This window comes from Hippocampus zosterae, chromosome 17 (genome assembly GCF_025434085.1).
Source record: "Hippocampus zosterae strain Florida chromosome 17, ASM2543408v3, whole genome shotgun sequence".
NCBI lineage: Eukaryota > Metazoa > Chordata > Actinopteri > Syngnathiformes > Syngnathidae > Hippocampus > Hippocampus zosterae.
Genome location: NC_067467.1, coordinates 8,961,749 through 8,987,173, shown reverse-complemented (window position 1 = coordinate 8,987,173; position 25,425 = coordinate 8,961,749). Strand labels below are relative to the sequence as shown.

Genomic DNA, 25,425 nt, shown 5'->3' with positions numbered 1-25,425 from the left:
GCGCGACCTTGAAGACTGCCGCTGATCTTCAGATCGTTGACTTTTTTTTTTTAATTTCCCTTCCACTCATGTATAGTACACAGTCTTGATTTTATTTATATATTTATTTCTTAGCCGTGGGGCAGGGGGAGATATGTATTATACATGAGAAATTCCAATGGAACTTGTATTATGAGGTTTGTATCGAAAATAATCCCTATGAATGGCAAATGCTTGAATGTAAATTGGTTCAGGGATTCTGACAAGTTGGGTGACAATATGGCGCCCGTGGCGTGGTATGAACTAGACTTTATTTGCGTGCACAGAGACAGAGGCAAAACATTCGGATGCCATGTCAACTAGCTCTCGAGACGCTGGAAGATTGCGCCCCACCTTGGTTCTATCTATTAATCCGAGGAAGAGTTACTGCGCATGTTGAACAAGCTTCAATGGGTAAAAAAAATAAATCACAAAAAACAAATGACCGAGCCTTCTGAAATAACTCCTCACTCGGAAAGCTCCTTTCTCATGAATATTTTAATATGTTTTTGTCTTGAAAGTTCAAGTGTGAAGTAAACTTGGCCAACCATATTCTGAGTAATACTAAAAGTATTTTAAGCATACTTCTATTGTTTCTTGATGCAACCCAACCAAGGTTCATAATTAGGAATAGAAATACAAAAATAGCAACGCGCTTCACAAAAAAAAAAAAAAAAACGCTTTTGTTCGGCAATCTCCGATGAGTACGTCATTTACACAATGCCGAGTCACCAGTCAGTCATTGTAATCCATTGTTGATTGTCCTGTTAAGTAAGTATTCTTTGCCATTTTTATCGAGTGATTTGGAAAAATGCCTTGGCGCCGAGTGGTGATTCACTCTTCACATTAAGGCAAACAGCTATTCGAGTGGCCCAAAAAAAAGTTAGGTTACGTAAATGGACCAGAAAATTGGCTGTCGTTGATGGGAACATTCGTATCAAAGTATGAAACGTGTACATCAGGCATGTCCAAAGTCCGGCCCGCGGGCCAAATACGGCCCGCGGTCGAATTTCATCCGGCCCTCGGCCCCTGTCATAAAATCAGCGCCGTCTGGCCCGCAGGTTGGGCGCAATGGAACACGTGTTGCATTGACTGAGGTCTCGTAGACTGGTGAGTGATGTTTCATAGAGTACTGCTTCCCTCTAGTGGCTAAATGAGTAATAGCATTCACTAAATGAGTAATAGCATTTAGACACTAGAGGGCATCACTCACGAGTTAACAAGACATCACTACGTGTTTATATTGACTGATATGTCATATTTCAAATTATCCTTGCAGTTGTGGTTATGTGTATTGCTTGTTCATTTCCCTGTTGTTCGAGTCAAAGGTTTTGTGACTATTGAAAAGTCATGGTGATACATTTTATGTTTCAAATCAATCAATTTGCACTCAGGAGACTTCTGTTTAAGAAAAAGTCAAGTGAATAAGCAGTTGCATGTGCTATACATGTTTCAAATGAACCAAAAGAAATTCTTAAGATTGTTGAAATTAAAATAAAAATGGAAATGTGAAACAGACTGGCTCACTAAAATTTGTTGAACAATATTGTTGTTCAATGTAAAGAATGTCAGCCAAGGTCGGCCCCCCGACATTTTACCACATAAAATCTGGCCCCCTTGGCAAAAAGTTTGGACACCCCTGGTGTACATCTTAGGATGACGTCATACTTTGGGGTTTGTCGCTCGTCAGTATCTCACTTCAGGAAAATTATTTCTTTCTCAAATTTCATCCGTCCATTTTCAAATCCGCTTAGCCTCACAAGGCTCGCGGGGGGTGCTGGAGCCTATCCCAGGTGTCTTCGGGCAGTAGGCGGGGGTCACCCTGAACCGGTTGCGAGCCAATCGCAGGGCACACAGAGACGAACAACCATCCACGCTCACACCTTCGGACAATTTCGAGTGTTCAATCAGCCTGCCACGCATGTTTTTGGAATGTGGGAGGAAACCGGAGTACCTGGAGAAAACCCACGCAGGCTCGGGGAGAACATGTAAACTCCACAGAAGGGAGACCGGAGCTGGAATTCAACCCGGTACCTCTGCACTGTGAGGTCGACGTGCTAACCACTGGCTCACCAGGCCAATTTTTTTTCATGTTTTAATAAATTTTGTTTAATTACTTCTGACACAAAAATATTGAGTTTGGAATTTTCTAAAATTACTTCAATACTCTTGAACTTTAAGGAAAATAATGCGGTGTTTCACATCTTCATTGATGTGCATTTATGTGTTGATGTCGGATTATCTGTGTGAGGGAAAAAAAAGTGTCATCAAGGATTCCATCGATATTAAAGTTTCCACACTTGGGCAAAGACAACATGAAAGGAAAACATGACGATAAGGAAGTACCGCCACTATTGGAGGATGATTGACAAGGAGGGTAAGTTTATGTGAAAAGGTTTTTCCTGCAGCTGGATGCCACATCACTCTCGTAGGCACGATGAACACAACGTCTTTCAAAAGGTGAAAGGGGGGCGGACCAGCAATGTCATTCGTCAAGTTTTTCTGAAGGCCAAACAAGCAAGTTGAAGACAATGGGAAATGTCATTGCTTGTTTCCTTGCTGAACCACCACGGTTCTATCTGTCTGGACTACACATCGCAGAAGGATTTCTGGGCGTGGCCAGGGGAAAAGTGCATCAGGTGAAGGAGGTGTCGTGCCTTTGTGTGTGGGCGTGTCATTTTTATATATATATTTTAAGGTGGTTGAGGTTGGGCTATGCCATTTTTGCACTTGGAAGTGATGGATGAGCTCATGTTGACGAACGCAATGCTGCTACTGCTGCTGGTCACAGGTCAGACATTTACTCATCTATATCTATATATATCAATATATATATATATATATACACACACACGCACACTTTTTTTTTTGTAAGAAAAGGAAATTTCCAGCGGCCCGGTAGCCGAGCGGTTAGCGCGTCGGCCTCACAGGCGAGAGGTGCAGGATTCGATTCCAGCTTGGGCTTTCCTGGGTGGAGTTTGCATGTTCTCCCCCGGCCTGTGTTCTTCTCCGGGTCCTCCGGTTTCCTCCCACATTCCCAAAACATGCATGGCTGGCTGATTGAACACTCTAAATTGTTCCTAGGTGTGAATGTGGGCTTGGAGCGTTGTTCGTCTCTGTGTGCCCTGCAATTGGCTGGCAACCAGTTCAAGGTGTCCCCCACCTACTGCCCAGATACGGCTGGGATAGGCTCCAGCACCCCCGCGACCCTAGTGAAGATGAAGCGATTCGGAAAATGGATGGATGGATGAAGGACAATTTCCATGCAAGCGTTTTAAAACAGTTGTTTCCATTTGATCTTTTTTTTTGCTTCCCCCCTCCGTGGATTCGACATTGTAGAATTGTGCAGTTAAGGATAGTCCAGAAATTGCTCCACAATCGTCCACCCTTTCTTTTTGGATGACTTCTGAATAACCGAATTTGGAACATTTATGCATAGAGATAGTGGCGTGGTGCCTTCCCGTGTGGATTTTGCATGTTTGCCAGAGTAACCGGAGAAAACCCACACAGTAGAATCTTCAAAATTCTCATCAAAATTTGGCGCCATCCAAACAAATCTGCTTCAGCTAACAAAGGAATTTGGCCAAAATCGGCCTCTTCTCAGCCAAATGGCCGACTTCCTGTTTAAATTCACAGATGGGTCCTGAAGGCTTTTTCCATGTGTCCGGTCATGGTAAACCTGTTCACAAAAAATCTCATGTTGATCTGTCAAATTGATGTACTGAAGGAAGTATGCCAAAATAGGCCATTTCGGTGGTGGGTCCTGAAGACTTTTTTGGGGGTGTTTCCTGTCATGATAGAGTAGTATCTGGGTCAGATTTTTTTTTTATGGCTAAAATGGCAGACATGGTTTCTTGTCACCTTTTTGTGTGTCCTCCCATGATGGACAAGTCCCCCCATTTTTCATATGGATCAGCCTAGAGTGGTTTCAGGAGTTAAATTCACTCAGGGATGCTAACGAAGAAACTTGGTGAATTTGGCTGCTTCTAACCAAAAATGGCCAACTTCCGGTTCCAATTCAGACTGTCATGATAGGCATGCCGAGCCAATTTGGTGTGGATCGGGGGGGGTTTCCTTAACTTTTGGGGCTGAGAAAATATAGTCAAAAATCAACCATATATGGTTGTTAACAACAAGGTTAGAATGATCAATTATGGTACTCCTTAATCACGCGATGGGGATTTTTTTTTCTTTTCTGAGCTTCCTGTTTCTTTACAAGCTGTGCAACCTTGCCAATGCCCAAGGGGCCCACACGACAAACATTTGTTGTCACTGTCAAGTTTCTGAAAAACGGCACCATCAAAACCAGTCAGACAACAACCGGGAAACTAAAATGATAAAACAAGATAACTTAACGAACCGCAGGTTGCACTTTTTTTTTCTCCTTCCGCTTACCTTAAATATATTTAATTTTCATCTTCTGTCTTCTTGAGTCTTAACATAGCTTTCATTTGAGTGTTTCATGTACAATGATCAACAATGTGCAATCTGTTCCAAACTAAAACAAAATCCGAAGTTAAAAAATGTAAATATTTGTCTCATACAAAAAAATAAAAAAATAATAGGCTGACAGATTGTTTTCCGTAACGGTTGGGTAGCACTGTTGAAGGGACAAGTGATTGATTTCTGAATAATTAGCATGTACTGCTTCCGAATTGTCAACATGCTGGAATGACAACTGGAATTTTTCTTTGTGTCTTTATGTTCAGAATGTGCAGCGCAACCAGATGGTGAGCCTTCCTTCCTTCCTTGCCTTCATGTGCTGAATCATTTCATGCTTTTGCTCTAGCGTACTTTTGCAGTGTAGAAGCGCGCGCAGTTTTTCCTGCGTTCAATAACTACGCGATGGCTGCCTCCAGCTAATTTTGATTGATATAACCCAACACAACGTAAAACTCCAGCTGCCTCCGGCAGTGGCTAAAAGAATTTACCTGGCTCAGGCATACTCTTATGATGCCAAAACCACTATGCCCAAACACAGCAGGTAATGGCTGCCTCCCTTGTGAGACAGCCATCAACCAAATACAGGATGGACACATCGACAAGATATGAGGTGACAGCTATTCACAAAGCAGCAGACGAATAGGAGTCTTTAAAAAGATGGTAGCACCTAAAAAACACTCAGACGAAACTGATCAGTGACGTGTGGTGAGCTTCAAGGCAGGTGAGGCACTGACTTAGTCAGTCATGTTGAAGTTGTTCCTGCGATACAGGGGTTCAAAAGGTGGCCATGCCCCTTTTTAAAATGAAAATGTCATGGGCCATAGCACCCAAACCACTGCTTTCATTGAACTGAAATGTGAAATTTACTGCCGTGCCGTCATTATCAACAAGTTTCGCAAGTTTCATTAAAATCGAAATCAGCTTGGTTACATTTCTCTTACTTTTTTTTAAGTCACTTGGCATAAAATGACCCTAAACTAGTGGTTGTCACATTTTGACACGAAGCAGCAACTAAAAATACTTGGCCTTAGAAGTAGCACCAACTTGACCAACATTAAAAACACTGGACTGTAGTGCGCCCAAGTGTTCAGTAATAACAAGAAGGAGGCTTTAATCTACAACAGTATATTTATATTAATGTAAGCCACTGCTGATTCATTTGAAATTGTCTGCACATTACAAAAATCGGATGAAAATTAATGTATTGCACATAGAAAATCACTGGGGTGATCCATTTTATGAATACTTTTGGTTCATGTCATCTACAAACGAGCTGGCTCAAAGTCTGTTCTCCCCCCCAAAAATCCCATCCGGGGGCTGGGATGTTAGCCCACTTCTCAGCTCATGTGTCTTTGTGTGTTTTCAGTGTGCGGGCGGGCCGTGCTTAACAACCGCATTGTGGGGGGTCAGGAAACTTCCCAGGGTGACTGGCCCTGGCAGGCCAGCCTGCAGTTTGATACGGGGAAATACTTCTGCGGGGCGTCGCTCATCAACAGTGAGTGGCTGCTGTCGGCCGCACACTGCTTCATCAGGTAGTTCAAATCTCTCACACCCTAAAGGTCTTTTGCAATTTGTGGTCTCTTGACCAAGGATGCCCTCATAATGCGGATTCCAACGAACGCTGACAAAACTACCCCAAAATCCCATTGGAATTAAAAAAAAAAAAAGTTGACTGATAGTGTAACGTCATCATGAATTCACATTTTTTTAGGGGAAAAAAACTGATAAAGTTATGAGAATAAGGGAAGCCAAAATTGAAGGAGTCAAGAAAATACTTTGAATGGGAACATAAAAAAAATAGGTAAAATCTGCAAAGTAAGAACCCCCCCCCCCATTTTTTTATACTTTGTTTTGAGGCTGCAAATCTCATCACTAATATTTTCCTCACATTTCTCTCATTTAAACACTCAAAATTCAAACCTGTGCAACAAAAATAAGGATACAGTACTATTGTTATTGTACTCATTTTCATAATGACCCACAGTGGCCATGAGCAGCATTGAGATGATGATGATGATGTCACAACAATCTGATTCGCTGCTTTTCTAAAGAAATCAATTATAACCAATATATATATATATATATATATATATTGCGCGTCGTCCCGCACGCGGTCTGTCCTTCCGTCTGTCCCTTTTCAAAACGTACCTACTTCACCGCGCCGCTGCGCGCCGCCACTGCGCCGCTCAGGCAGTGGCTCACTACGATCGCGCGGGCATCTTAGCGAAAAAATGTTTTCTACCCACAAGCATTGCAATGAAATTGTTAGTTATTTAGTAGAGCTAAACATCCCTTTATTTTCGCGATAAGCAATGAAGATGAACAAAAAGTTGAACCAAGCAACAACACTTTTGTGGGCCGAAGGCCCACCTTACCAGCCTTCCGCAGGAACCAGCTAGTATATATATATATATTTCCTCGCTGGCATTGATACAATTCTAACAGTGACAAAGCTAACATAAAATAAGATATCCTTTATTTGTCCCACACTGGGGAAATTTACGGCCTCCAGCAGCAAGAATGTGGGTAGAAAGAAGAAAGAAGAAAAAACAAACAAACACAGTTCAATTAAGTGCAATATAAATACAAAATGGATAAATCGCAGTGCTATTTACAATTGTTTTTCACATCATTTAATTATTATTATTGTTATTGTTGTTGTATTTATTCAGCATACATATTCAACATACAGCAATGTGAAGAGAGAAAGCGCTGAGGCACAATGATCTCGCTGCTCAACCCCGTATTGTGTTTTTTGTTATTGTAAAGTGTCCTTGGGTGTCTTGAAAGGCGCTTATAAATAAAATGCATTATTATTATTTATTATTATTTTGCCCTATGGTCATCTGTATAATTTAGAAAGGCAAAAGTTCAAATGCTAACATGTTAAGAGTTGATTTGGTAACATGTAGCACGATATCAATGTGAATAGTGAACGTGCTTGGGCAAAGTGAACATTTTACATTCAGTCCGTTGTTAGGCAAAGATTTTCAAACTGAATCACTCTAATGCTAACACGCTAATGGTGTGCTAAAACATATCAGGATGGCAATGTGAGAATGCATCCCATAATACTGTCATTGTGTGTCTGTGTGCGTGTGTGTGTACAGAAACATACCTATGATGGCGGTTTTGGGTCTTCAGAGCCTGGAGGGTCCAAATCCGAACAATGTAAGCCGCAGCATTGTCGAGGTCATCTATCACCCCAACTACAACTCAATCAGCTACGACAATGATGTGGCCCTGGTGAGGCTGTCCTCGCCTGTACCCTTCAATGACTTCATTGGGCCCGTCTGCCTGGCCGCCAAAGGAAGCACCTTCTACTCCGGAATCGAGAGCTGGGTCACCGGCTGGGGGAAAATCGGCGAAGGAGGTTAGTCCACTAGTGCCGTGCAATCATGGAAAAACAATAATAAGCACCCTTATCAAATTCAAAATGTAGTATATATTGAACCAAAAATCTAAAAACAAATAAAAGTCTTATGATGAAAGCAACACGTGCCGTATCTATATATTATTAGCTATATTAGTTCACTATCAAAATGACTAAGTTCGCTACAAATACACAATGAGCCTTCGTGATTATGTTTTTCCCCCTGCAGTGCGTTCTGTAGAGCGGGGGTGCCCAACCTTTTCTGACCTAAAGAACTCCTTTTCGATCAACCCCTAAGCGCACACGCGCGCACTTACGTCATAAGGAGCAACAGCTATAACGGCCGCTAAGATGAACGAATCATGGGACGCACTTTTGCAGTGTGTTAACTATCGTAGCTCACGTGTACCGTTTAAAAAATGCTTCTCTCGGGGGTCCAGATTCCCATTCTCGCCTGTACCCTCGGCGAATTGAACACGAAACGCCGTGTTTTTTTTTTTACAACAGCCACCTGGCTAGCATCCCACCTTGCTAATAGGAACGTGTGTCGCAGACTATGACGCAAATCTTCGTTGACAGAAATGTTGAAATGTAATATTTATTCCACACATTTTGACAGTATTCGATATTGTTAGGAATGTTTGTGTCGTGTTTGTCCTACAGAAATCATATTAAAAAAATATACATCTTTTGCCATTTTGAAACATTTTTGAAAAAGCTCCAGGGAGCCAGTAGGGTGGCGCTAAAGAGCCGTGGGTTGCCGGTGTTCATAATAAAACCAGTGCAGTATATTTTAAGTAAGTAGCTTTGTTGAGAATTTTAAATTGTACATGAAGTCTTAGGTCCTTGAAAAATCGAACACATTTGCCTTGACTCCCAATTGTCTTTGAAGTACAATACATTTCATTTATTTTACTTTTTGGAAACCGCTTGTGCAGCGGTCACATGGCACAAAAGGAAAGAACTGTGGGGTGGAAATTAACACTTATGTAATAGGCGCACCGTGTCTCATGAGGTAATGAATGGTATGAGGTGAAATGAATTGAATTCCATGACAATTGTCTTGAGAAATGCCTTAATTATAGTCATGAATGTTTGCAATTCTAAAAATTCCAACACAATAGTTCACCACCCTCCATTTAGGCCTTTCACGATTAGGTTTCGGTAGTAGAATGGTGAGCATGTGTGCCTCACCGTCCAGCGATGCGGGTTTGAATCCTCCCCTGGCCTACCTCTGTGGGGTTTGCATGTTCTCCCTGTGCTTGTGTGGGTTTTCTCCGGGTACCGTACTCCGGTTTCCTCCCACATTCCAAAAGCATGCATGGCAGGTGAATGGAACACTCTAAATTGTCCCTAGGTGTAAATGTGAGCACGAATGTTTGTTAGTCTATGTGTGCCCTGGGATTGGCTGGCAACCATGTCAGTCCCGAGAACTGAACCCCACTGAAAAGCTGTGGAGTGGGCTAAAGACGAGAGGATCCGGGTTGCTGTATGATTTCGAGATAGAGCCCACTTTCTGTATATATATCTTGGTGTAATGTAATTTAGAAAACAACTAAATCTATTTAAAGCTTAAAAAAACATTTTAAACAGGGGTGCCAATCACTTGAAAGGCCAGTCTAATCTTGTTTGACTCCATATTGTCTTTTATGTTTTCAAATGGTACTCCTTTTATGCCATGGTGACAGTTGTCGTGGTGGTGGTTGTTGTGCTTACAGTTCCTCTACCGAGCCCCAAGAACCTGATGGAAGTGAAGCTTCCCGTGGTGGGGAATCGCCAGTGCGGGTGTGACTTCAAATCGCTGAGAAAAATCACAGACAACATGATTTGTGCGGGTCTGAGGGAGGGAGGAAAGGACGCCTGTCAGGTGACTTGTTGGCATTACGTTTTTGGGTGACAGCGCCATTCATACGGAAGGGAAACATTGGGGATTTTGAAGCAGAATTGGCAGACCACACGAGCTTCTTAGGAATCGAATTCCTTGGAACCGGTTTTCAGAAAGAGGCAGTTTTTGATTCATGTTGTGATGACCTTCATAAAAGACATCTTGGCACCACAACCCATGAATTTGTCGTTTGACGCAAATTATAAAAAAAATTACCCCAGAAACAGAACATCTTTTTTTTTTCAAATTCGACCCAATGCATCAATGGACCTGGATTTGATTTGACATCATTTGTTGTTGACTACTTTTCACTTAAGGTTTCTGCTAACAAGGTGACCGCGGTGCTCCACAGGGTGATTCTGGCAGTCCAATGGTGACCAAGCAAGACTCCAAATGGATCCAGAGTGGGGTGGTGAGCTTCGGACAAGGTTGCGCCAGGCCAAAGTTACCAGGGGTCTACGCACGGGTGTCGCAGTACCAGGATTGGATCAGCAACCATACTGGCAATGACAACTTGCCAGGGTTCGTCACCTTCACGTCCCCGGGAACTGACCCAGACCTGGAGGTTAGCTGTGACGACGCGATGCCGACCACTTCGACCGGGACGCCCATCAGTCCCGGCATGCCCCCACGTGAGCGTCACACACCACAATGTTTACGCAATATAAGTATTAAGTTTGTGGAAAAGTGAAAATTGTCTCGGGGTGGGGGTGGGGGGGTACGTTGGCTTAAACCTAAATTACCAAAGGACCTTGACTTTGGTGAAAACTGTTACTGATATGTTCAAAAACTAGCGCCTAAGAACTGTCAATATTCTTCCCATGTTTTATGCAGCGGTGTTGTGCGGGTTCGCCCCACTGAATGAGCGCCAATCGGGTTCCGGGTCGGCGTCTGTCGCGGCGGGCGACTGGCCCTGGCTGGCCCGTCTGTATTGGAACGGAACTTACGCATGTAGCGGCACGTTGGTGGCGCAGGACACCGTGCTTACCAGTGCAGAGTGCATCGCACGGTAAGGCGACAAATCAGCATATTGACAAAGGTTCCAATGAGACAAAGGAGACATCTGAAACAGGCTGGACAGAGGTTCTATGAGACCCGACTGACACACCCTTGTGCTAAGTTATCGGTTGCTCTCTGCCAGTGGTGTCTTCATGCTTCCATGAATAGGTGTGGACTTCCTCAAATTGTGTGTAGAATCAGTCAAGAAAGCTTCCTGCACCTACATCTGGTTCTTGCTGTTTTGCATGGTTAACCGTTCACGTGGGCTCACCACCTGTGGGAGGGGCTAAAGCGCCCTGAGAGCTGGCAGAAGGCAGTCTGCTCTCCAGCTACAAGAGTTAACTCGAGAGTTGGTGTGCAATGTCCAGAGTTTATGACTAGATATAGTTGGGGCTGGATGTATTGGACACTCGGGTAAAGATGTGTGGTTTGATGGGTCTGATGGTGTTGGAGGATAACGGTCACACCTGGCAGACCGAAGTGTATTGTGAAGGCCTGCTGGGAATTTCTGGACGATTCTTCTGTTAGAAGGAGTTTCAACTCTCACCTCTGACAACTCCACTACAGTCTTGTCGTATGCTTGAGATGGGTTTGTGCTTTGCAGGTCCAGCACAGTGTCCAACTGGACTGTCTTCCTGGGTGACTCCAACAGTTCTGAGACGGCGGTGGGAGTGATCGCTATTAGAACCAGTGCACGGTCAGGTCCGAATGTGGCGGTCTTGCAACTGGCATACTGGCCGGAGCTGTCAAACTTCATCTGGCCAATCTGCATTGACAATGGCCAGATCTTTACCACTGGCTTCATCTGCTGGGCTGTCGGATGGAATGCTAGCCAAGGAGGAGGCATGTGCACGACTTGAAATGATTTTTGAATCGCTCCTATTCCAAGTATGCATCATGCCATCACCCCCTTGCATTTTTTTTCAGTCATTCTTTTTCCTGTTTCGAACTTTAGTGGCGCAGTCCTTGATGGAGGTCCCGACATCACTGCAGGACTGTGGGAATGTGTCGTCCGCTGAGAACATTTGTATCAATCATCTGCCACTGGACCAGGTGACCGTTACTGCTTCTGCCACTTTCACATTGCACATCTATACTGGCTTGTCAACACTTCTGACTCATTTTGTATGGTACAATACAGAATTGATAAGACTGTGACTTCCTATCTTGTGACTTGCATCCATGCAGACAAACTTTAGCGGGCCGTTGATGTGCCAGCTTGGGGGCTTTTGGTATCAGGTGGCGGTGCTGGAGCACACCAACCATACAGTACAAAACGATCAACTGACTGTCTTGCCCAGACTCAGTGGCTTCAGCAACTTCCTGATGACGGAGGTGGGGGAGGTGTTGTCCCCCACCAACTCCAGCTCAGCGACGCCGCCCCTCCTCAGCCAGCTCCTGGTGTTCAGCACGGGCTTGCAAATTGTCCTACTGATCCTGTGCCACTGAATGAAACGGCAATTGGTCCCTGCCAAGTGTCCCAGCCGCAATGTGAATTCCAGTTTAACTACTTAGATGATTTATGCGAATACCAAGCAAGTTTATAAATTCCTTTTTCTCTCAGCATTAATTTATATATTAATTTAAACTTGCACAGAAATAATGGCGGGGTCCGGGGGATTGTCTTCCTTGACAGAAAATGTGAAAACATTTAATTTATGTTTTGTGCTGTTTTGTTGTTGTTTTACGTTGAAACGGAAGAAATTTCATCCGTGTTGTTGCACACATTTGACAATAAAGTTGTATCAATTCAATTCAAAATTCAATTATTTATGTGCGGCCCAGTGGTTGACAGTTTAGCATGTTGGCTTCACAGTGCAGAGGTGCAGGGTTCAATTCCGGTTCCATCTCCCCTGTGCCTGTGTGGGTTTTCCCCCCACATTGCCCCAACCCAAAACACTTATTTTTGTTTTTACATCACAGCTAGCATCGAGTCACACAACCAAATACACATCAAGCATTATTTGTGTTAGATTAGGTGATGCTGCTAATCTTTGTTTCCAGTGTGCACATCAAACTCTTTGTGAAAGTCTTTTGTGTTTAAGGCCTGTACGAATAAACTTCACTAGAATATAGTCAAAGAAAGAAAGTCACATTTATTAACATTGTACGGTTGAATGTCAAGTATAAAAAAATAAAAAACTTTTAAATGAGTCAAACGTGTTCAAAGGGTCAAAGAAAACAAACTCAATGGCACCCTCGTGAGGACGCCAGCGGGACTTCCTGATTTGAGCAAATCCAGAAGAAGATGAAGTGTTTTGCTCTTCAGTCCATTTCAGCTAAAACGTCCTTTGCACTGTTGCGTTGGAAACATTCGTCGAACAACAATGTTGAGTTCCATTGTGTTGAATGATGTTCTGGAAAACGTCCGGCGTATTTGGAGTGCGGTGCGCGACTACTTGATGCGGATCTCGAAACACAGACAGTTGCACGACTCGCACTCCGGGGGCTGACACGTGCACGCGCAGTCCCACCTGGAACACTGCAAACACTGCAAACACAAACGTCAGGCACCATCAAAATGTTATCAGAACAAATTCATAATCATTATTGGTACATGAAAGGGTTAATATTTTGGAACACTTGCGACCCCAGTTTGAGAAGCACAGGGGCAGAGGTGCACAAAGCATCATGAATGCCACCCGAAGATAATTTGTCGATTGGGGGGGGGCAGTTAGGGGGTTATAGATGGAACTTTTTCCACATCCCCATTAAACATGGCCGCAAATCCACCCTGCGGCCACTGCATGCCCCCTGCAGATGTGAACAACATTTTGCGCGGACTCTCACCGGGGGCGGCGATGCGATGTCCCTCAGACACGAGCGCAGCGTAGGCGGATGACAGTCGCACGACTGCGCGAGACGGAAGCAGCTATCCCAAACGGAGAAGCTGGGACAGCACGAGCCACATGTTGGCGAACAGCGCTCCTAAAACACAAAGCCGCAAGGTGTCGCTCGATTTACTAGCTGCTTAGTTTGTTTTGTTTGTTTGCGGGCACTGCCCCCCTCTCCACACACCTTTAGGCAGAATCGTATCCAGAGGATGAGGGCCAGCAGCAACATGTAGAGCGTGACGCCGGCCATGATGATGGCAGGCAGGGGCACGGCCAAACCCAAAACAGGAACAACCTGAGCGGGAAGACCAAAAGATGTTCAGAGAGGCGTCGTGCAGACTTGCGATGGGCGCCATCAGTCTCACTTGATGGGATATCATCATTTTGCTTTCTTTTTCTTTTTTTACACAATGAGGATCCGTTTAGCACAATCATACATTATGATTTAGTTACTCATTTGGCCGGTAACTGTTCAATCATTTTTGATTAATGTGAAAATGGATTAGTTGTTAATTAATCAATTCAATGTTGCACCTCTAGTTTCATTTTTGCTTTCCAGTTCTTTCAAAGCACTTTGTAAACAGCTGTTTGAAATGGACCGCTAGAATAAACTTATGATTGTCATTTCTTTTTCCTTACACTCATTCTCTGCATGAAGGTCACATGTCCAGGTTCCCTGCAGTCACAAAACAAAACATCGGCATCATCATACGTCCTCCATTTTGGATTCCTTTGCTTACGTTTATAGTTGCACGTGATTGCTTGTGTGTCCTCTGATGTGAACTTAATTTTGGAGGGTAGTCTCCAGAGGTTTCTGGGTTGTCATGGTTACCACTCTGAGCTACTGTCACTCGGCTACTTCAGCTCAGAAAAAAATAAGTTCACAGAAGTAGACAACTGCCACAAAAGACAATTCAAATAAACACAAACGCATCATCATATGTTTTTTTTCTGTAAGTGGATAAGTGGTGAGCACATCTCCTGCATACCTGAGGATGGACACTCCAATCTGGGTTTGGGCCTTTCTGTGAGGAATTGACATGTCCCTCTGGTCGTGTGTGTTTTCTTTTTTTTTAATAACATTTTTGCTTAATTTAAGACTCACAAAGTATCCACAAGTACAAATACTTGTTTGTCTAGATCACAGGTGTCAGACCCCTGTCACCCCTGTATCCTGACAGTGACTGGCAACCGCTCCATTATTTCCATTAAGTAATAGCTTTTAATCTTTGTGCTTGTCAGAGCACAAGAACCACTAGCACAGACGGTTAATTAAAAATACAACCTATGTAGCAAGTAAATAATAACCATAAGGCCAAGTACGTGAAATTGTATTGATCATTAATAAATCGTGGATAGGGAGTGGTTCACAATCCCAAGTAAATAACTTGAAGGCCAATTACGTGAAACTGTATTGATCAGTAATAAATCGTGGATAGGGAGTGGTTCCGAATCCCAAAGCCCCACGTGCTTACCTGATGTCAGGACCTTATCGAATAGTTGACGCTGAAGTTGAAGAGCAAGCAGCTCCTTGTGGGCTGACGTCAGTCTCTTTTCCTCTTCGTCCTTGTGGCAAAGTCGTTGTCAAAACACAACATAATTCGCATGGCCGCTATGACGTCAAACTACAATAAAATGGAGCGCAATCCATCGTTAACAAAACTCCAATTGATTCACTGAATCGTCTGCTTTTTTAAGCTAGGCAGGCGAAACTGAGCTTCATCGCCATTTTACTTAACAGACTCGCCTGTAGCTTCCTCGGAAAATAAAACGTCCGAAGGCAGAATGAAATGTTTGGCACTGGACGACAAAAAGGAGATAAATAGAAAATTGTCGCCGTCGTGTGCTTTGCCTTTACGCAGCCAACAATGGCGGCAATTGCGTTGCCTAGGAGACCGACGGCTCGCGAGAAGGCTCAAAAGCTGCGAAAGTCAAACACCGATATAAGGGTGTACAGTACAATATACGGTGCTTGACTTGCTTGGCAATGAGAGTCTAATAGGGGAGCTTCTTAAAGTTAATGCATATGTTACAAGGAGTTTCAATTGCGTGATATATTTCAAGGATGCTTTAGTGCATAGGTGTCAAACTCAGGTCCTGGAAGGCCGCTGTCCTGCAGGTTTTCCCCAAGTCTCCCTGTTGCAACACACCCGATTCAAATGATGGAGATCATCAGCAAGCTCTGCAGAAGCCTGACATTGAACCTGTTCATTTCAATCAGGTGTGTTGCAACAGGGAGACTTGGAAAACATGCAGGGCAGCGGCCCTCCAGGACCTGAGTTTGACACCTATGCTTAGCGAGTTACAAGCAGTTCTAAACCAGGTCATCTGCAGAGAACATAAGCTTGAAGGCAAAAAAAGCTAATGTTATCCATTTAACTGCAACTATGGTCGAGTCCAAATTCAGATCGGGTCCTCCAAAGGCCGCATGACACCACTTTCTGTAGCACTCAACCAGACATGGTGTCCAATTTCACATTGAGACCAAGTTCTCCAGGGTTCATGCAGTCCAAGAAGGCTCATGACAAGTGTTTTAAGACAAAGAATCCAGCCTGCAAACTGTCTTTCAATAATTTGGAAACCACATACCGTCAATCATGCCAAAATTGACATCATGCCCAAAAAATGGGGTGCAACCTGTTTAGTTTGGACACAGCTATCAATGCCAGCCTCTAATGGGAACCTTCCTGTTCAATCACCACTCAACAGCATATGGAGACGCATCATTTTATTGAAACACCTTAAAGTACAAAACAAAAAAAGTTACATGAGCAGTGCCTCTTCATTGTGGCACAGAGATCTAAAAATGAAAAAAAAAAGGGGAATAACCCAGGGAAGGAGGAAGCACATGTAGACGTCATCACCATTCATCACGGATGTTGTGTGGAGTCTCGGCAAGTCTTCGCCACGACACGACTGTCCCCAGGTGGCCATGGGAAGCAGTGGTGGTACATAGTCCCATGTTAGAACAGCCTGTTCACCCTAGCTAGCTAGGAGCTGTGGGGGAGTAAGAGTGACAGCAGCACATGAGAAGGGTGGGGGTGAGGGAAATGATGGTCTTCCGGGTGACGGGGGCCGCCGATAGCGTCTAGAAGCCGTGGACTTTGAGCTGCTCCTCCTTGGCCAGGTCAATCTACAACCAAGACAAGACAGTGAGTGAGCTGTGAAGCGGCAACACTTTGATCCTGGAGGAGGAAGAAGACAACTCGCCTCAATGAGAAACTGGCAGATGTGCTTGCGCTGATCCCCCTGAAGTTGGATCACTTCACCATACTCCGGGTGCTCGATTACGGTCCCATTGCAAGCAAACTTCTGTTGGTTCAAGTGGCAAAAAATTCAGACAAAGTGAGTTGACATATCATACATACACTAAACCCAGATATATTAGCTAAAAAAAAAAAACAACTATTTATTGTACAAATTGAATATCCGGTGGGAAAAAATGTCAAGGTATCCCAGACTGAAGTGGTCCTATTTACTTATTTTCGCTCTAAAGAGGTTGTTCAACACCATTGATCAAGTATTTGTGTGGGGGTTAACGCACTTAAATTTCTCTTCGCATTTGAATCATATCCTTCAATCGAGAAACTACATTTAACAGTATTGCTTTGAGACTCCCCACTTCAACTGCCCTATCAGTGTGCGCCACGGGTCTGTTCTCGGGCCACTGCTTTTTATTTTTGTCATCTATCGCCAGCGATGGGTTTTTGCCCCGAAATACTTTAGAAAGTAGTTAGTGATATTTTGTACTCTCATTTTCACACATTGTGGAAGGCCAAGTCCATAACCACAGCAAATCGCAGGGGTTGAGTGATATAAAGAGCACTATCACTAATGGGAGATGGGATTCTCTAGTATGAAGTTAAAGAATCACCAAATCAAACTTTCAAAAGCGCAAAATGTAACAAGCTTTTTCCTTGCGAGCGATTTAGCCAAAATTTCCAGAAGTCTGCGTTCTAAACAATTTTTTTTTATCCAAACTGCATTGAATATTAAACAGCCCCTTGTGTTGGAGTGTTTCAACATTGGGTTACAGCGGTTTACAAGAGATTAGAATTCTATCTTTGCAGTGTATGAGATTGGGTTTACACCCCCACCCAGAAAATAGATAAATTACATCAAATTATACTCAAACTTCAGAGCAGTGAGGCACGCATCCTGGTGGGCCAATTTCCCTTGAAGGGTAGGCGAGGGGCATATGGGACAGAATAACGTAACCCCATTCAAGTCTTCTCATGTTAGGGGCTTCAATCTTTTTTTAACCAGTCAAGTACATTACAGTTGTATACAACTTGGAAGTACATTTGGATTTTTATTTTAATTGCCTGATTCAAGCATTTATTTAGCTTCGATCTGAATCCAAGTTACAATTTCTCCCAATGCCAAAGTAATATAGTTAAACCTGCTCATGTTACCATAAATACACTTTGTAGGAATAAAACTTCTGCCTTGTTTCAAATTAATAGTGTGGAAAAGGTTTGACAACCATGGTGGCATTCAAATGTTATACCCGTCGAATTATACGCAATATGCATTTCATTGTTGTTCCTTTGTATTGGAGACCAATTGACAAAATTGAATCTAATCCAAAGCAGCATATGTGTGCCAAATTACACACAAACCCGGACCTTTTTGAAGGCCTTGACTAGCTTCTTCTTGTCATACTCGGCGGCTATGCCCTGGACAGTCGTGAGGGTCTTCCTGCCGTTCCGCTGTTGGATTCTTATGTGGATGTAGTCTTCTTTCCCAGTTGGGAGGCAGTCATCACCCTTAGTTGCATCAGCAAAGGGGTCTGGTAGAATAAACAAAAAAATAGTAATCTCACACCCCGTTTCACTGGACTGGCACGTGAAATAAAAAGTAAAGGTCAAATTGCGTAACGTCTGCGCATGCTCCACCCCGCCCGCCCAATAAACCAAAATATTAAATTTCACGGTTTCACTTTGGAGGAGCTACCAAAATAACAGGCCACGTATGACATCCGCGGCGTGATTTACAGCATTAAGTGAAGACAAAGCGAGGGGGAAAAAGAACAATGTCGGAGTTCATTGCGGAAAATGAGTAAACGTCATAATTTACGAATTATTATTTCATATCCTCCTGGCATTTTAAATTGGCGTTTTAGAAATGTAAAATTGTATATAAAATGCAAACCATGTTTCAAGAAGTTTACGTTTAAAAAAAGGACAAAAAACGTCAAGAATAAGCTACAACCAGGTTGATAGCTTCCTGAAGGCCAAATGGCGGCCGCGTTGACCATTAGCTCAAGACAGCTAATCTACCAAGCGCCGTTCAATTCTATCGGATCACTCAGTCTGGGCCAGTAATAAATTTAAGCATTCTCCAAATCATCTTAAAGCTAATAGTACATAAAAAAGGTCATCATCGTTACTTGAACATAGGCGATGAAAGAAAATCCATCTTTCGCCCTTCCCCCACCCTGACGCTCCCAAATACTCACCATAAGTTTGGAGGTTCTGGATAGCGGACATACGATAAGATTTGCTTTCCTTTCGGATAGTAACTTCGCTCGCGAGCGTTACTTCGTCGGCTGAGTGGTTTCGGGTTGTGCTAGTAGCGTTTGGGCCTAAAGAAAGGACAACGGGCCGGGCTAAGCTTAGCTTTTTTTTTTTTATTCCTTCTTGTACTGCCACACAGGCTGTCTCAAAATGGAGCCTGGAGATGTTGAACGGCGAGAAAAACAAGCCTTTATAGACCCGCCCATAAACGTCACGACTCCTGTGACGTAAGTGGAAATCTGACGAATCAGAGTAGCGACTCCTATCGGATGTCGCTTCAGGCACAGACTGACGTTACACTAAAATTACGTGACTTTTGATTACTTTAGTTCATGGCAGCTCGATTGCCGAAACACAAATAGTAAAATGAACATTTCAATACGGAAACTCAGATGGAAACTGGCGGTAATGGGGAATTTCCCGTCCTAATCCACCGCAGTAGGACGTTTCAAAGCCACGTCACACATACTATTATCCCATTTCTTTATTTCAACAATATTGCAAATAGTACATCTATAAAAGTAATTCTTACACTACCATTATTAACTTCTTTTGCTAACCAAACAGTGGTTAGCGGTTTCCCAAGGTTACTATCCACTCAGCAGTTCCACTCGCCATAATTTTGTGGTTGGATGATTAATACAATGAAAGATAAATAAACGTGAGAAGTAAATCTACAGCAATTTTTCAATGTAAATGACCCCACGTGCACACTAAAATTAAGACTTCATAAATGCCACAGGGCATTACTGAGTATCCAGCTCTGATAAGGTTGTGTAAACTTTTTTCTCTTCAATCAGTATTTTTTCCTTTCATCCTCAGTAACGTAAAACATTAACACTTTAGTCGAGAGTTGTACGAGTAATGTACTTCCAACCTTTGGGCCTTAACCTCAGCACCTGTAGGTACCCAGCTTTCTCACAAACTTGAGTCTGCAGGGTTGTTGTTAAAGACTAATACTGTACTTAACACACATCCTTATGTAATCTTTGTAAAGCATTGATTCAGAATCGCATTCTGCAAACTCACCTGACTTCATGAAGGCAAGAGACTTCACCCGCACTGTTGTCATGAACCTGCCATCTTTACTTGATACACCCCCATTGCAACCTGGAGAAATTAGATGGTCTTTGATGATTGCTTGAACTTCAAAGTTCTTTGTCCCAACCACAACAGACCCTCTTATTCCTCCAGCAGACAACTTTTCTCCTGGGGTCATTGTGACGAGCTATTCTCAACATTCTTTCCTCTTTTCATGAAAAACGGTCTTTTTTTTGGACTCCTGTTTCATAGTCTCATCAGGTTTTTGCATTTTCCCTCTTGGTCTTCAACCAAGTTCAAATTATCCCCACCTAACTCAACCACTTCTCCTTTGCTCCCCACAGCAGTGACCATCAGCAAAATACTTCCCAACATACCAATTTATATTTTATATGTACATATAAAATTTGACGCGCCAAAGTGGCAAGTGCTGAAATGCACCTACATTTTGATGATTAGCATCCTCATAGCAACACGAGGTACACGAATTTGAAAATGTGTCTTTTTTGGGAGAAGCAAGGTTTCCCCCGACAGCAGCGAATGGCGATAAACTTTTTCATTACAATTGAGCCCTCGTTTTGATTTCCAAATGATGTCACCTTAAAGTGAGGGATGCTTAAGCTTGTGTGCAATACGGTAGTAGTTTATTAAAAGACGACCAACATGGATCTGCGGCGCTTCCAGAAGGTTGCAGCTGCACAGCTCCAGTCAATTCAAGTAAAAAACCTAAAACATGTCATAAAAGAGACAATGTGGAGAGAATCTTTAATGAAAGTCACATGGGAAAAACAATAAAACAAAAAGAGCTGATTGTACAAGAGGGACGTCGCGAGCGTACCGCTGAGGGAAGAATACTGCAGCGCTGAGGGCACCAGCAACACACAGCAACACCTTAGCAACAACTGCTACACAACTGCGCCTAGTGCACAAAGATAAAATATTGAAAAAAAAATAAAAAGGAAAAAAAATACATTTCTTTGCTTGAAACATACAAAATCAGACCGACTCCTGAATGGGAGCTTCCAAGTCCAAGTAGTGGAGCCACTTGTTAGAAATAGAAACCGCAGTAGAGTAAAACATCCCTTGCAACACCAGCCCACTCATTTGAGAGCAAAGGTTTAAAATCATAAAGAAAAGATGCAGAAACGAACAAGGAAGCAGAAGCCATGAGGACAACCTTGTCCAGGAACAAGCGGCTTCTTGACCTGGAACATTATCATCCGTCTTTAACCTGAAAGCAGGAAAAGGAAAGAAAAAAAAAGAAACAAGTCAGCAGGTTAGGACAACTGAATTTTTCTTAATTGGCTGTAAATGATATTGACCACTAAATGTATACTTGTACATATACATATATACAATGGCACACTGATTTGGTGCTTCATTTCAATGTATACAGTGCAAAGAAAGTATGCACCGCGTTCTCAAATTCTTACTTTTTTTGTGTAGTTGTCCCCACTTTAAGATCAAAGTAAATGTCTCCCAAAACTGAGAAAAACTACGATCGAAATTATGCGCAGGGTTGACTTTGAAAAGGTCATTCATGTTTGAAAACCCTCCAGTTATGATCGTAAACATTAAAATGGGGAATCTGCGCCAAATATAAATAAATAAAATTTGAGAGGAGGGAAAATACATTTTGACAGCAATGTTCAGATCTCAAAAGGAACATTAAAAAGTGCAGTCATAGTCGATAAGTCTCACATTCATTGTAGAGATGTAAAGTAAATTTCTCACACAAGTTGCAGCCAACTAGGGCGAGTCTCCTCCATTCTCGGCTGCGGACTTGGGTGGGCTTTTAGATCTGGACCCGGACGCAGACGCTCTTTTCGGAGGGGAGACGGAGCGGCTGGCAGACCTGGAGCGGGACCTAGAGCGGGACTTGGAGCGGGACTTGGCGTTGGCTTTCTTGTTCCTAGGGGAGCGAGACTTGGATCTGGAGTAGGACCTGGAACGGGAGCGGCTGTAGCGGGATCGGCTTCTGGAGCGAGAGCGGGAACGAGAACGGGACCTGCTGCGTCTTCGAGGCCGGGGGCTGCAGGAACAACAATGACAACGTTTTAGCCTCAATCACAATTCTTGTTGATTAGAGTTGCAAGGGGGCAAAACGTTTTTGGTAAATTTTAGCGGTGTGCATACCACCAATAAATCACAATGAGGCACGCATGAGTACACTTTAAGGTCTTGCATCAAAACCAATTTTCAGATTTAAAGCTGTTTGTTACACCCATCGTCAAAACCCAAGGGAAGTTGGGCAGTATTGCATTTGCTTGCAATTTAGTTCATGAATAAGATCAACATTTTTTTTGCCAACTGCAAGCACGTGTGAGTTTTCTTTAGGCATTCAGGCGTCCTCCCACGTTTCAAAAACATGTTTCTATGGTTGAAAACTAATTTGGCCAAAAGGTGTGAATGGGCATTTGTCTCTTTACACCCTATGTTTGGCTGGCAACCAGTTCATTACCCTGCCTTTTGGTTATGGACATCTGGGATAGGCTCCACCACACCTGCAACCCATGGCAAGGAGAAGTGCTTTAGATAATGGACCGATGGATCCAAGCTTCAGTTTTGTAAATTCCTGGTTTTGCCTTTAAAGTGCCAAAGATAATCAGCCTGCTTTCATTGTGGATATAGAAATCGAAGAATGTATACGGACGAGAGGCCAAAGTAAAGTTATTAGGCAATTTTAGGATCAACGTGGTCTTTAAATGATTCATCCACTATAAAAACAGTTGTTGATGAACTGGAGCATCAATTAGTTGCCGACTATTAGCCATTGTTGCACCTCGTCTCTAACCACCACATATTTAAGAGGACTTGTGAGGATTCATGTTTGATTTCGTTTCTACTTGTGTCCGCGGATTAGAAAGGCAAACAAAAAAAATGAGCAAACCGCTTATTTCTTGACCACTGCTTAAGCGCTTAAAGGTATATATATATAATAGGAGCGAAGTGTATAATGAAGCACCAAAAGCATTTGACCACTAATTTGTAAAACAGTTAATCGCTTAAATATTTAATCGAAGCGAAGTGTATAATGAAGCACGAAAAACACGCTCCCTCCTCTATGTGATCACCATGCATTGGTGGCCATGCTTTGCAAGACAAAGCGTTTCCGCTAGCTCAATTTTTTTCTTACCTTCTGCTTCGGCGACCGGAGCCTCCATACCTCCGTGGTGGCCCTCCTCCTCCGCCGCCCCCACTCCCTCGGCGCCCGCCGCTATAATGCGAATCCGGGGGTCTGCCGTAGCGAGCCATTTGGACCCGCAGCTCGCGCCCGTCCAGGAGCGCGCCATCCATGGCGTCCATGGCGTCCTCCGCGTCCCGCTTGTCGTGGAAGCGGACGAAGGCGAAGCCTCGGCTGTCCTTGGAGTAGCGGTCTCGCGGGATGTACACGTCCCCGACGCGGCCGTACTTCTCGAAAACGTGCCGCAGGGTCTCCGGCGTGGTGCGGTACGTCAGGTTGTCCACTTTGAGGGAAGTCATGCCGTCGACGTCGGGCGGAGGCCTTCCATAACTCATGGTGCTGCCGCCTGTCGAGTGCTGTTTGCCTTCCTGAGAATAAACAAAAAACTAATCACACCCAGCTCACTGATATTGGCTTTCTTACTCGGCGTTAAATCTTGCCGAATTATGTTTTTGTCTTTTGCTTTTTAAGAAACGGATCTTCTCAAGACAACAATTGATTTCCACCCCAACTACGTTCCGAAACAAAATGGCTCACTGCCGCCCTCGAGAGCGCGTTCTCCTTCTTCTTCTTCTACGTAGCCTCGCCTTCTTCTTCTGGTAGTGCATTATAGCCACCCACATGCAGCAAGATTGCCATCTAGTGCTCCGGAGCCCCAGAGCTGAACAAACAAACAGACATGCAGCAAGATTGCCATCTAGTGCTCCGGAGCCCCAGAGCTGAACAAACAAACAGACAATGGTTATGTACTGCATGTTTTAATTGTCGTTGTATGTACAGTGCCTGAGCTCCAATATTTGTAATGATACACAGAATTAATTGTTGTCTTTAATATTCCCGAGTGGAGAGAGCAATAAAGCATATCGAATCCTTCTAATTCACAGACTACATACAGGCAAGGTGGTAAAGTAGGTAGCTCTGTTGCGTTGTCGACCACACAGTCACCACTGTGAGTTGCAAACCTTGACAGAGGATTCCATCCATGCACTCATATACAGTTAAAACTTTATTTATTTTACAGTTTTCACACAAAAATTGAACTAAAAATGCTGCACGGTTAAAACAATTCAAAATATCAACATAAAAATAGGAACCCCCCTAACATATGTATCACCACAACTTGTGGTCCACAAGAATGCACGCACGCGCGCACACACACGCACAGACACACGCACACACAAGCGCGTACACACACACACAAGCGCGCGCGCACGCATGCACGCGCGCACACTTTACCAGTAGGTAGTGGTAATGCAACTGAACGTTTCTTGCCAACCGCCATCAAACTCTAAATCATCACAACTTCTTTTTCCCCCAAGATGGCGCATATTTGGAACCGAGAGTCGCCGCTTGGAATTGAAATGGATTTCCATGGGACAGGAAAAGTGAACCAATCACTTTTTTCGTCAATGGATGCTACAGCTTCCTGTTGACTTTGAAACTTAGCTTGTAGCCGACGTGTGCACATTTTGAACATGAGGTCTCAGATCCACTGGTTAAAGGACACTTTGAATCTCTCCTCTTTCATCTCAAACTGCTTCAAACAACAAAGCGTGTGACGGAAAAGTGGCTAGGACTGCACGACTGTCTGTATTTTATGTGTTGTGTTTATTTATTTTACTTTATGTGAACTGTTTTGTTAAGCGCTTTGTTACAGATGCCGCTGTTGTGAAAGCGCTATATAAATCAGTATGTATTGTATTGTAAACTACATAGCTGAAGAAGAAACACAATAAATATTCCCATCCCCGGAATTCTATAGAAAGGAATATCCTTCACCCGGAATAAAAACCTATGCATTAACATTTTGACTATGATATTACGTGTTACCGGAAGTTGCGTAAGCAAAAATTCCACTATCCGTAACCCGGATGGAGGTGTAATGCCGCAGGAGCTTAAATACACGCAACGTCCACCCGATGCGACAGAAAAGACTGACGCTGAAACAAGTTTTCACTTCGCGTTTTTCGATCATCAGATTGTAAACGACGACGTGTAAGTGAGTTTTTATTGCCGTGCGTTTTACTGTAATTGTGAATGATTTTAACTTTATTCACTTACGTCCTGGAGAACGCAGCACTATCTTAAAAGCAGCACCCACTCGACATGACCGAAGAAACATGTTCGCT

The 25,425-nt window shown here is 43.4% G+C and overlaps 4 protein-coding genes across 6 annotated transcripts; 1 reads left to right on the top strand and 3 right to left on the bottom strand.

Annotated features, from left to right (window-relative positions):
- The first annotated feature begins 2,697 nt into the window (after positions 1–2,697).
- Positions 2,698–12,867, top strand: LOC127589625 (serine protease 27-like). The gene is made up of 9 exons (XM_052048850.1): positions 2,698–2,809; positions 4,728–4,748; positions 5,828–5,993; positions 7,572–7,834; positions 9,553–9,701; positions 10,072–10,351; positions 10,554–10,728; positions 11,323–11,771; positions 11,907–12,867. Exons 1-8 carry the CDS (start codon positions 2,734–2,736, stop codon positions 11,576–11,578), a joined length of 1,386 nt encoding a protein of 461 aa, XP_051904810.1. The 5' UTR covers positions 2,698–2,733; the 3' UTR covers positions 11,579–11,771; positions 11,907–12,867.
- Positions 12,868–12,974: 107 nt separating this feature from the next.
- si:ch211-198p11.6 (uncharacterized) lies at positions 12,975–15,616 on the bottom strand. The gene is made up of 5 exons (XM_052048870.1): positions 15,028–15,616; positions 14,192–14,228; positions 13,737–13,847; positions 13,509–13,646; positions 12,975–13,209 (listed from the first exon to the last, which is right to left on the bottom strand). The coding sequence occupies exons 2-5, from the start codon at positions 14,204–14,206 to the stop codon at positions 13,114–13,116; spliced, it is 360 nt and encodes a 119-aa protein (XP_051904830.1). The 5' UTR covers positions 14,207–14,228; positions 15,028–15,616; the 3' UTR covers positions 12,975–13,113.
- Positions 15,617–16,263: 647 nt separating this feature from the next.
- On the bottom strand, positions 16,264–19,243 carry eif1 (eukaryotic translation initiation factor 1). The gene is made up of 4 exons (XM_052048871.1): positions 19,014–19,243; positions 18,181–18,344; positions 16,763–16,864; positions 16,264–16,685 (listed from the first exon to the last, which is right to left on the bottom strand). The coding sequence occupies exons 1-4, from the start codon at positions 19,042–19,044 to the stop codon at positions 16,641–16,643; spliced, it is 342 nt and encodes a 113-aa protein (XP_051904831.1). The 5' UTR covers positions 19,045–19,243; the 3' UTR covers positions 16,264–16,640.
- Positions 18,292–23,868, bottom strand: srsf2b (serine and arginine rich splicing factor 2b). 3 transcript variants are annotated; one of them, XR_007959457.1, is made up of 6 exons: positions 23,249–23,868; positions 21,847–22,144; positions 21,290–21,343; positions 20,951–21,031; positions 20,101–20,838; positions 18,292–18,344 (listed from the first exon to the last, which is right to left on the bottom strand). XR_007959457.1 is itself a non-coding variant. In XM_052048857.1 (3 exons), the coding sequence occupies exons 1-2, from the start codon at positions 23,629–23,631 to the stop codon at positions 21,862–21,864; spliced, it is 666 nt and encodes a 221-aa protein (XP_051904817.1). In that variant the 5' UTR covers positions 23,632–23,868; the 3' UTR covers positions 20,866–21,343; positions 21,847–21,861. The 3 variants fall into 3 exon arrangements, 1 of the variants encoding a protein (XP_051904817.1); XR_007959456.1 differs by lacking the exons at positions 18,292–18,344; positions 20,101–20,838 and having other exon boundaries at positions 20,866–21,031; XM_052048857.1 differs by lacking the exons at positions 18,292–18,344; positions 20,101–20,838 and having other exon boundaries at positions 20,866–21,343.
- Between the last annotated feature and the right edge of the window lie 1,557 nt (positions 23,869–25,425).